The following is a 12,256-nucleotide window of genomic DNA, read 5'->3' on the forward strand; positions in this document are numbered from 1 at the left end:
AAATAACTCATACACATATGATTCGTGTCTAACTAAACGAAAACCTGATTGCGTATGTATCAGAATTCATGAGCTCACTAAATCGATGGCTCAATATCAACATATACTAAAACAAAGACATATAATTAAACATGAAGCGGGAAGATTTTACTATCTACAAAACGAGGCAATTTAGCCTTGATGTCCCATTTATTACGATTCTTAGGTGGATATTTTCGGAACACAAACGCAATTAAAAGTCAATATAGTAAAGGTGGTTTTGAATATGTTTTGATACCTACATTTATTTATAAGACAAACGTCGTGAAATAAACTTCATTTTTTACAAAGAAGCAAATCGTTCGAATTTAGAGCAAATCCTTCATCGACCACTGGTAACGTGCTAGAACTCGCTGAATCCATCATCAGATTTTTTCAATGGTCTCAACCCAAGGTCACACCTGCATTATACGTACGACGGAACCAGTGGTGTCTATGAAACCGGGATGCTTTTTGTTAATTCTAGGTCGGTTTTTTTCCAGAGACATATAGCTGTGTTTATTCTACGGTCAATCGACATTTATTTTAAATTGTATTAACCATTAAAAATGTCACAAATTTAAAAACTTTTCTGTTTTCAACGACTTTTTCGATTAAAAATGAATTTTGAAATGGGTTAATTTTCGACGGGGTCCTAATTTTATGTTACGCTGGCGAATGCACAATTTTTTTCGCATGTATGTCCACATTTGCTAGGAAAATAGAAGTAATATTATACAAGTTGTAAAACTCATGTAAACACATAACGGGATAGTTCGACCATGTTAAATAAAATCAAAACCAGCATTATTAAAAATGGCAAATTTATGAAAAACGCACTTAACGCCGCTTATATAATATATATATATATATATATATATATATATATATATATATATATATATATATATATTCATGATTAGATGATAACCATTCGTTTGTACATTTTAAAACTCACAGAAGTGCTATTGGCATTATGTGTTACCGAAAATACGAACGTATTGTTATCATCCCTACACGTCGATCCTTAAAGGTCATGCAAAGTTCGCCTTTCTTGCAAATGTTTTAACATGTTTTGAGCCTGAAGGAAAACCTTAACTTGACCCTACCCATGTTGTAAGCAGGAGGAGACACAATTATTCGACCGTACGTATGCTTTCAGCGGGAGTAAACGCCCTTATTCGACCCTACACGTGTTGCCGAGAGAAGACACCATTCCTCGACCCTAACCATTATTTGAGCAAAAGGATACACCCTTCCTCAACCCTACCTAACTTCGGAGCAGGAGGAGACGCCCTTCGCATTTGACATTAAAAGTGAATTGTCCATTACGTGGATAATTTACTTTAAATCGACCTCTTTCTTTAACAAGCTTAATCGATGGTATGGAAATAACAATATCGAAAGCTTTACACAATTTGACCAAAACCATCGACGATTGCTCTTTTCTAGTGTAAACGGTAGCAAATCGTGATCACTTATTGTTAGTGTCAATGCTCTTAATGTACATTTTTGGGGGGTTATATTTTATTCTTGTTGATTTATTCTACGGTTTAAATAACGTTTTTTTTTATCTTATTTACTGTATTGTTTCAGCAGATGATACTTGAAATAACGGTGTTTGAATTAATAATTGATATTGATTTAACACATTATCATATTTCTCTGTTTGAAAAGCTAGTCTGATTTTGGTTTTATACAGAAGTCATGTTTGCCATGCTGATCAGTTGTATTTTGCAATGACCTTCGTGGTGTTCTAAGCAAGGCAGACTCATACGTCAATCGTGTTCCACAAAATGACTTTCAAGTACAAGGAGGATAATTTATAGTTTCAGAAAGCAAATGCATGCGCATCAATGTGTTAAATGTTTGCTTTTCATTTGCGCTTCAAATGGTTACATTGTGTTCAAAGTGATTTAAATCATTTGTGTTGTTTCCATTGAGACCAAATTACTCAGTTCTTGGACCAAAGTCTCCATACAACAGAATGTATTCACGTTTATGGAGACTACGACATTCATTGCAAAACCGAGTATGTAACCGATACCGGAAAGTGCTACTTTATCTAGGACAGGATTCATTTGTTGTTGTTGAACGCAAAGGAAACAAAGGGTTGCACCGATTTACTAACGTCCATCAACAAATGGCTGTACTGTCAAGACGGAATTTGACATGTCAAGTTTCTAATTCAGCCCTTGAAACATGTTTTATAATGCATAGCATTCTATGTAACGTAGGTAAGCAAATAGAAAAAAACAAAATGCCCAGCTATTATTCCTTATTTTGTGAAAGTCAAAATCATTGGATCTTGCATAATATTGAATGTTGTTAAATCATTCTGTTTCAACTATAGAAGATGGAAATCCGCCCGTTCTAACAGTTCATGAACCATGAGAAAGCTCGACAACAATCTGTGAAGTGCCCGATGCCATCCCTGCACCGGCGATAGAAAAACACGTTGGCAAAGTCCGGCTAAACAACGTATGTTTTCTCGTACGTACTCGTTCGTATTTATTTTCTCGACTTTTCTCGTTCACAATCCCAAACAAACCGAGCCTGTTGTTTTTTTCTTCTTTATTTTATTCTTTCTAAGCGATCCATCTTCCTGAATATTCTTACAGTCAAAGCTCACTATATCGAAGTGGTTTGGAAATATTTCAAGGTACTATAGTTCGACATAGCGAGTTTCGGCTGTATATATTATCATATCTTCCATTCAAAAGGTTTTACCTATTTGTGACAGGAACTGGATTAAATCAATCTTAAAATTTAGAACATGTTGTATCACACAGCAAATGGAAGTAAGAAAGTAAAAATATTTATAAAATATTAGGGTTCTAGATTTGTATCAAGTCTGCAAATATATTGAGAAAAGTAAGACGTACAGGATCGCTAGCTACTTTGATTTCATTATGGTGAACAATATAATCGAAAAACGACAATCGAATTTACTAAGAAGGTGTACATTGTTGCCCACATCAGAACTTTCAAATACAAATCTGAATTATAGGGAAGACTCCTTAAAGTGTTCACTGATAGTCATGCAATTACAAACAATCTACCCTAACTTTTGTCCGACAATATTAACCAGATCTATATCATGCTTTACGCATGAATATATTAACGATGAAAACGACGAGCTAATCGTGCATTAAGTCACTTTTATTGGGTTTATATATTTGTCTGAGTATCAATTCACATACCAGCACAAATGTATATTTACATGTGGCCTAATAATGACAACTTTTATTTTGTCCGGAAAGATTGTGGTTCGATTATCAGTCATATCCGCCATTTTTCTGATATATAAATTTAGGCTGCCTATCAAATATAATTAACGTACACCGACGCACACATGCAGGAAAGCACTAACATGCAAGCTGGAATGCACACCTCCATGCCCACAGGCAAACATTCACGCGTACGAGCGCAAGCAAGTACACACGCATACACATAATAACACGTGTCCAGCATGTACTTTATAAGTTCTACATGACTTAAGATCGAAATGAAGGATTCAATGAGTACTGCCTTCCATTTAAACACAAGAATCTAATCATATTTTTAATGTGTGTTGAACAAATTCAATCATGACATCTTGAAAAGTATTGATCCTGTTAAGAGTTCTTAGAGTAACCACTTGCATTAATTAAGTAGTCCCCCGTTTGTGGATTGGAACTTGTATCGTAAATAAGTACGATCGGTTCAATTCATTGTTGTATCAAAATCATGAGATTGTTTTGTTTCCGGTACTTCAGTGAAGCAATTATTAACCGAAAGGGCGAACAATATTTAGTTTCCGCGTGAAAAAATACACCGTCTGTTTCTATTTTATAAAATGATCATTGTACAAAATCATTTTAAATAAATGTACAGTAAGTGCAACCAAACTACTGCTTTCATATTCACAAATGTAAATACTATTTGTTGCGTGAGCAATGCTACCACAATGGATAATAATAGCTATTCAATTTGCCGTGCATTTAACTGGTACGTAGGAAACATGTAAATTGTTCATTATTGTTGAGGATACCAAACCATAGTGCTATAACTACAACAACAACAACTACTACTTCTACTGTTATTGCTGTTTCTGATACTGGTGTTGTGGTGCTATTGTCGCTTCAAAACTAAAACTGATGTGGCTAACACTACAACAAAAATTATTTAAACTGCTTCTTCTGCCGTTCTTGATGCTGAAGTAGGTATTGCTGCTAATGCTACTGCAAATATGGCTGTGGCTATGGCTACGGCTACTACTTCTGCTACTGCTACTACTACTACTTCTACTGCTACTACTACTACTACTACTACTACTACTACTACTACTACTACTACTGCTGCTGCTGCTGCTGCTGCTGCTGCTGCTGCTGCTGCTGCTGCTGCTGCTGCTGCTGCTGCTGCTGCTGCTGCTGCTACTACTACTACTACTACTACTACTACTACTACTACTACTACTACTACTACTACTACTACTACTACTACTACTACTACTACTACTACTACTACTACTACTACTATTACTACTACTATTACTACTACTACTACTACTACTACTACTACTACTACTACTACTACTACTACTACTACTACTACTACTACTACTACTGCTGCTGCTGCTGCTGCTGCTGCTGCTGCTGCTGCTGCTACTACTACTACTACTACTACTACTACTTCTACTACCACCACCACCACCACCACCACCACCACTACTACTACTACTACTACTACTACTACTCTTTTACTCCTCCTTCTTTTCCTCATCCTGTGCTGCTACTGCTGCTGCTACTACTACTACTACTACTACTACTACTACATCAATAAAAAAACAAGAACGAAATCAACTTGTCTGGCTGATAGGGACACACCATTGGTTGATGCATTATTATATTATGTTTACGTTTATGTTTAACTCATATGACTCAATGGTCGAAAAGAAGAAAAAACAACCTATAATTTGTGCTTTAGTTTTTATAAGTCATATAAAATGATATACAGTTATAAGTTTACTCGTATTGATATGCAATACTTTCGTTTACTACACCTATTTTAGGCTTTTTGGGGTACATCTATCCAACCAGAAACCCTTATGGAACAATATCAGTGGTAGGACCAGCTTTTGTGAACAGGGAAGTAACATTGAAACTGACACCGTTTTACCCATGGGGATGTGACGTAAAATGGAAATACCTTATGGATGGTAACACAGCCTTCCAAACAATGACAGGGACAAATGTTAAAGTACATTCGGAAGATGGGTCATTCTTTTTAAAATGGAAGGCTTTATCTGTATACAACGGATCTAACTTTTACGCCGAATGTTCAACAAACGAAACAGTTAAAACACCCATGGCATCTTTAAATATGAAAGGTAAATGTCACCGACCGTTTCAAGGCAGTAACCTCAAATTTCATTTATTGAGTTTGTTGTATTGTGTTTTCTTTTTGTTTTTGTTTGGGTTTATATTTATTTAAGTCTCATGACACAATCATCCCAGTTTTTGCCTCTGGCTCTGTTAATGTAGTTTCTTTTGTACTATAATGTGTTTCTGTGCCTGTATTTATAAAACAACTATTTTGAATAATTAAATTCATTGAAAGTTTATAAGCTATAAATACAAAAAAAGACAATATTACCTCAATCTAATCAATAAGTTCATATCAGTTAACTTCTAATTTTTTAAAAATATCTCTAAACATATAGTTAGATGTATGGAAGTTGATACTTTCCTCTTAACTAAGTTTCATTGTGGATGTGTGCTCTATAGAACCACATTTTAAAAATATGATTTTGTTTTGACGTTTACATTTAATATTTTGTTACAATTTACAGATATTGATGAACGATGTGGAGCTCTCGTGATTCTAAGTCCGGTTGTTCGAGGCACGGAAGTCAAACTTGGATATTTTCCCTCTGACCAATCTTTACAGCGCCAAACTTTCTCTAAACGAACATGGAAGAAAGATACGCAGAATATACAGCTGCGAGAAGGTTCTCACGAAGAGAAACAACTTTCTAAGTATTTGTACATATTGATTATATTTGACTTCAAAGAAAGAGATATAGGAACGTATACATTACATTGCAATGCAGGTAGCTACACGGACTCTGTGCAGCTTCATATTTCAGGTACCTTGTTTTATTATATTGGTTTCGTTTTGATAAGTACCGACTCAACGAAGGAAATGGAGGAGTCGTATTAGCAAAAGATGCAGTTCCACCGGTTTCTTGTAATTCAAGGTTAAACGGTGTTCAAAGTTATTTTTATTTGCGTTGTTTTTCAGAGCCACCGAGTTACCCTGTTCTCGGACCAAAGTTTGCTGACTTTAATACAACAGAATGTATTTATGTTTATGTTGGCTCCGACCTGTATTGCAAAACTGAAAATGGAACAGAGCCTGTACAAGTAACACTTTTAATTGATCGGGAGTCATTTGATCTTGCTGGAAGTAAAGGGGACAAAAGTTTGTACCGATTCCAAAACGTTCACCAACAAATGGCTGGACTTTCTAGACGGACGGTGACATGTCAGGTTTTAAATGCAGCCCTTGAAACACCATACGAAGTGCACAGCATGTTATGTAACGTAGGTAAGCAAATAAGAGACACCTGATTCATTTTTTGTGCTAGAAAAAGTATTAATTGTTTATTAAAATTGAATGCTGTTAAAGTATTGTGTTTTATTTCTAGAAAAAGGTAGCCTGCCTGTTCTAACAGTTCCTGAACAAGTTCATGGAGAAAGATCTTCATCAATTTGTGAAGTGCGAAATGCTTTCCCAGCTCCGGCAATAGAAATACGCGTTGACAAAGTCTTGCTAGCAGATGTTCAACAACTTGATTCATTTAATAGATCTTCTCATACGTTTACCAGCACAGCAACGATAATGAAGACGAACAAAACATGGAACGGAAAACAAATGTGTTGTACCATGAAAACCAAATACGAGTATGGTCTTGAAAATGTGTCAGAATGCAAAAACATCAGTATGAAATGTAAGTTTAACTCGGAGCAAATCGATTGGATAAACACGCGTAGTAGTAAACTTTTAAACGGGAAAATGATATTAGGCATAACAGACTTAATATTCCTATATGTTTATGGTATAAGTTTTAATTATTGGAAGATCAATATTAGTGTTTTCTCTGAGTGGGCATCATTGAAAAATGAACATAGCAATATGTATTTTTTTAACTAAAAATGGTGAAATTTATATTTTAGAGTTTGTCTTATTCTGTGTTCCGCCCATGGATTTTTAGATGTCCTTAAACAAAATACATAAATATAACAGCATTTTTTTCTCTCTGTTTCTTAAACATATCTGTTAAAACGAATGAATCAAGCCCGCCTTTCACAATGACAGAACCTGCTGCTGAAGTCATTTCGCAAACTATATGGCTCACTTGATTTACTTGAATGTGTCTTAAGTATGTAGCAACAATGTACGGTAAACATTAATATACTTTTTTCATATACAATTTGTATCTTTTCTCTGGTATGTACTCGGACATTTTATCGATTTTCGTTAGCACTCTCAGTAAAGCCGTGACTCTTATTGTCATGTTTATTTTTTTGAAAGGCACCGTCTTCCGAAATATACCTATATATTTTCAGATAATTCATTCAAGCTGTTTTGCGAACTAGTAACAGGCATTAGTTTAGTTTAATAACTGTTGCTTTTTCTTAACTGTGTATTCCTTTTACTTTCTAACCTCCTCAAATATTTATACACAACTTTGTGTATTAAGGTGTGCATTGTTTTTGAAAGGATTAATCTATCGGAATGTTTTTTTTTTATATTATGATATTTTTATTTATGAGTATTTCACTCATTTAGAGCAGTCATTAAAATAGACGTCTTAAAAATGTATAACCATTTATCAGCTTTACATTTTACTGTTCTTAACAATGTTTATGCTTACATTTCAGGTGATCCGACTTTAAATCTGAACGCGACATCACCTGTTGATTTACTTCCGAACATAAAAGTGGTCGTAAAATGTACCGTGGATGACTGCAATGCTAATGGGTTATGGACGCTTTGGTGGGAAGATGAACAAAACTCTATAATAAAGACTTGTAACAAAACAGAGGAATGCCTGTTAACACTGAATTATACGGGAGAAGGAGAAAAGACGTACAAATGCAGCACAAAGGATCTTCTGAACATTTCATTGACAGTTTCAAGTTCAATGAGTGATGGTTTGTAATTAATAGTTCAGAATTTGGTTATTTATGTGGTTGATGAAGATGTCTTTTAAAACGGACCCATTCCCGTTTTGAAGGGTAAGACATCGAAAATAAAACTTCATCTGAAATATGAGCAAAATGCTTGTCATAGTAATAAATATCATCAAAAGTAAATGACGCAATTGAAATGGAATGATTCTAGCCTATAATTTACAAATGAGGATCTGCCAGTTCTAACAGAAAGTGATAAATGCAATTTAAACAAATGAAATTTTTACCCACAGTCCCTTTAAAAATAGTTCAATCTAATTAGAAACAATCTATTTCAGTTAGTCAACCCCATGAAAAGGACAATCAGACATTGTCTTCAACATTCCCATTTCCTGTCAATAAAGTACTTATTGGAACAGGCGTTTTCTGTGGACTCTGCACCCTCTTTGTTATCGGAAGTAAGGATTTGGTTCACTGAAGTTTTCTGCAAGCAATCACAACTTGCAGTTTTGAAATGGTGTTGTGGTGAAAACGAATTCTTTATTCCACTGCATTGACAAATGGTATCCGTATAGTCAGAACAGAATAACAGAAACAGTTCGTATGTCATTTTCCAATTTTTCTGTTTTCTTTAGTTGAACATCACACTAGTTTAAAGTGGGATTAAAATCTTGAAAAGGGTCAAATATAGGTAAATGCTTTTTACTTTATTACATGAGTATGCTTAATTCACTTGATTTTTATCATTAAAAAGCCAAATATTGACTGTACATATAAAATTATTATACTTTATAAATGTTCTTTTTAATTAATAGATACGTGGCCAAGTATTTCTCAGTCAAAACGCGCTTAATTTCGCTAACATTGTTTATTTTGTACAAAAATCATATGCTTTTCTTCATTGATGTCAAATTAGTTTAACATAATAATGCATTAAATATAAAACAATACATTGCCTTCATCCTATAGTGCACCCCTTTAAAGACTAACTTACAGAAAATACAAGGGCCAACGTGAGAATATGAATGTTTTGTACGGTAAACAATTCAGAAGGAGCAACATCTTATCCATCTTTTCATTTCTAACAAGTTCTTTGTTGTTCAAAGACACTTTAAAAAAAAACTATTCGGAACTAATGTTGATAATACGTTTCATATGAAGAAATATCTTTTTAAGGATGTGTATGTCTTAAACGGCGAAAGGTCAACGAAATCAACACAATAGCAATGTATGTATCAATTGTAATTTCGAATTAATGATTCAGAATGCTAATATTTATTGAATGTGACAAAATTTGAATTTATTTAAATAATTATGGTTGATATATCATGCTCTTCATTCTGGACAGATTTTCTGATAAAGCAGTGTGTCTGAGTACTTATTCCCATAACACAAATAAAATATTGTTTGGTATTTTTCAGTGTTAGGCGTCATAGCGGTAAGTTTCTATCAGTTAGTATTTTATACAAACATTCGTAAATCCTTTCCATGCCCCTTGCAAACCCCGTCATGCAGTCTTACGGATACATATGTTCCTTCCTTTTGATTTGTTTTTGATAAACAAGGGCTAATGACACAACATGTTTATATTAATTACATTAAAATATTCAATTCTAAACAACTGCTTATGATATAACATATCGAAATCAATTAAATTAAAACATCAAACCTAAAGAACTGCTTATGACATAAATTATCGAAATCAATTACACTAAAATATTCAAATCTAAACAATTGCTAATGACAAAACATTTAGACATTAGTTACATTAAAATATTCAAATCGGAACAACTGCTTATGACATAACATATAGAAATTAATTACATTAAAATATTCAAATCTTAACAACTGCTTTTGATATTACATCTCGAAATTAAATTAATTAAAATATTCAAATCTAAACAACTGCTTATGACAAAACATATCGAAATTAATTTCATTTAAATATTCAAATCAAAGCAATTGCTTATGACATTATATATCGAAATTCATTTCATTAAAAAAGTCGAATCTGAATAAACTGTTAATGACATATGATATCGAAATTAATAAAATTCATATCCAAATAATAATAATAATAATTATTATTATTATGATAATAATGATAATAATAAAATATATAAAAATAACTATATACATGTAAACATTACCAAAATAAAAATAGCATTCTTTAAAGACGCAACTACTTGTAATTCATTTGATACAATATGCATGAGTTCAGTTTTGATTTGTACCCCAAAAAGATTAAGATAAAGAAAATTAATATATATTTTGAAATAAAAGCTTTCGTTAACAATTGCATCCTGGCAAATGATAGGCTTCGATCCAGTTAAATAAACTAACTTTTATTGATTGGCTATTGTTTAAAATATTAATCCAAAACCGCATACAACTTCCAAAGACATAGATTTGGTATTTTATCACTATTTGTTCTGTATCACTATATTCTAGTATGATAAGCGATTTTCCTCCCAATTATTGACATTTTGAAATAAAAGCAATTAATGATTCCTGAAAAAACAGACACCTCGTCGGACAATGGCATGCTACAGATAGCTACGGAAGGAGTCCAGTACGCAGTCGTGCAGAGGCAGGCGGCCATACAGAGGACTGGAACGCAGGTATCTCACTTCACTTTGCGAAATTTTTAAGAGATAACTGCGATGCAATGTCAAACCAAAAATACAAAGTACATTGACCACAGACTTTCGACGTGAAGATTAGATTCACCTTTTTAGAGAGCACCATAATTGCAAACATTAAGTCAGGTGCACTGTCTTTCATTAAGACTCCAACCTTCATGTATCCAATGGTTTTAACGTGTCATAATATTTTACCAGATGTCAAAATGTTAAACATACAAATATCCTTTTCCGATGAGATTCTTAATTGGTTATACTAATGCTAACTAATCATGTTATTTGGTAACTGTTACAATTATATATATATATATATATATATATATATATATATATATATATATATATATATATATATATATATATATATATATATATATATATATATATATATATTATATTATAGCAACCACATGACAATGGTCTAACGTACGCCGAGTTGGACATCAAGTTCCTACAGGAAGCTAACGCAAGAGTTCCGCCAAGAAAAAATAACACACCGACGGAATATGCTGACATTGCGTTTTCCTCAACACAGAAATCTGCTGAAGAAGATCATGTTTACCACAATACATCTGCGTAGATCTAGATTGAAGACAAAACAATCTAACTGAATATATTGCTTTATTGCATTGTTTCTATATCGTATTCCCTGTGGTTATGTTTAATGGTTGTACGTTTTCCTTTGTTAAGAAATGAACATTATTAAACAAAGCCCAATTTATCCAAAATAAGATTAAAATATAATAATATTTATATCTATTTTATTTTTGGGACTGTGAACGTTGACTAAACAACTGATTTATTCGGCACTTATGTGTACATTTTTTGACTGCCTTCAGTCACTGGTAGCTTTTGCTCTTATGAAAAGTATGACATTATGACTGTATTAATTCCCAAAATTACATTCATATAAACAAGTATAGACTATTGTATGTCTGGCAAAACCAAGAGTTAGTTTGCAATTTGTTTTTTTTTTAATTCAGTTTTAAATTATATAACATTGATTAAATTAGCAATACTATTTTCGACTTACTATTTACATATCTCGTTTAGATATACGACCCTTACACATTCCACTTTATAAGAGAGCACTGATATTTTTTCTAATTGTTGCCATCTCATATAATAGATACTTTTCTTCTTCATTGTTACGTTTGTTTTCTATAACCCTTTTTAGTTTAGGAAAGGTATGGGCATAACATGGCATCCGTTGTTATCTTCCCTTCATGGTTTCATTCAATTAAAATTTAACATTTTTGTAAAACTTATGGAATGTGTATTTTGATAACCATTTGTTTGGCAATGACTAACATAACGTTATAGATTGTTTGATAAATCTATTGATCTTTCTCCGTTAATTTAGACAACAAAAGTCTGAATTCAACCCAAAACGTTAGGGTTAAATGTCATGGACGT

At 33.0% G+C, this 12,256-nt stretch overlaps 1 protein-coding gene across 1 annotated transcript; it reads left to right on the forward strand.

Moving 5' to 3' along the window:
• The first annotated feature begins 3,911 nt into the window (after nt 1–3,911).
• Nucleotides 3,912–11,420, forward strand: LOC128235543 (uncharacterized). Its single transcript, XM_052950357.1, has 11 exons — nt 3,912–4,008; nt 5,072–5,389; nt 5,852–6,148; nt 6,304–6,609; nt 6,710–7,012; nt 7,947–8,219; nt 8,537–8,656; nt 9,375–9,426; nt 9,620–9,636; nt 10,722–10,819; nt 11,244–11,420. Exons 1-11 carry the CDS (start codon nt 3,957–3,959, stop codon nt 11,418–11,420), a joined length of 2,013 nt encoding a protein of 670 aa, XP_052806317.1. The 5' UTR covers nt 3,912–3,956.
• The last annotated feature ends 836 nt before the right edge of the window (nt 11,421–12,256 follow it).

The sequence above is a fragment of the Mya arenaria genome, chromosome 5 (assembly GCF_026914265.1).
Source record: "Mya arenaria isolate MELC-2E11 chromosome 5, ASM2691426v1".
In the NCBI taxonomy this organism is placed as follows: Eukaryota; Metazoa; Mollusca; class Bivalvia; order Myida; family Myidae; genus Mya; species Mya arenaria.

What these genes read in the sequence shown, in the direction of transcription:
- LOC128235543 (XM_052950357.1), top strand. Translation starts at nt 3,957, where the DNA reads ATGCTACCACAATGGATAATAATAGCTATTCAATTTGCCGTGCATTTA. An exon ending in CAGCATGTTATGTAACGTAG is followed by an intron (nt 6,610 to 6,709) that starts GTAAGCAAATAA and finishes TTTTATTTCTAG; the next exon opens with AAAAAGGTAGCCTGCCTGTT. An exon ending in CAAAAACATCAGTATGAAAT is followed by an intron (nt 7,013 to 7,946) that starts GTAAGTTTAACT and finishes CTTACATTTCAG; the next exon opens with GTGATCCGACTTTAAATCTG.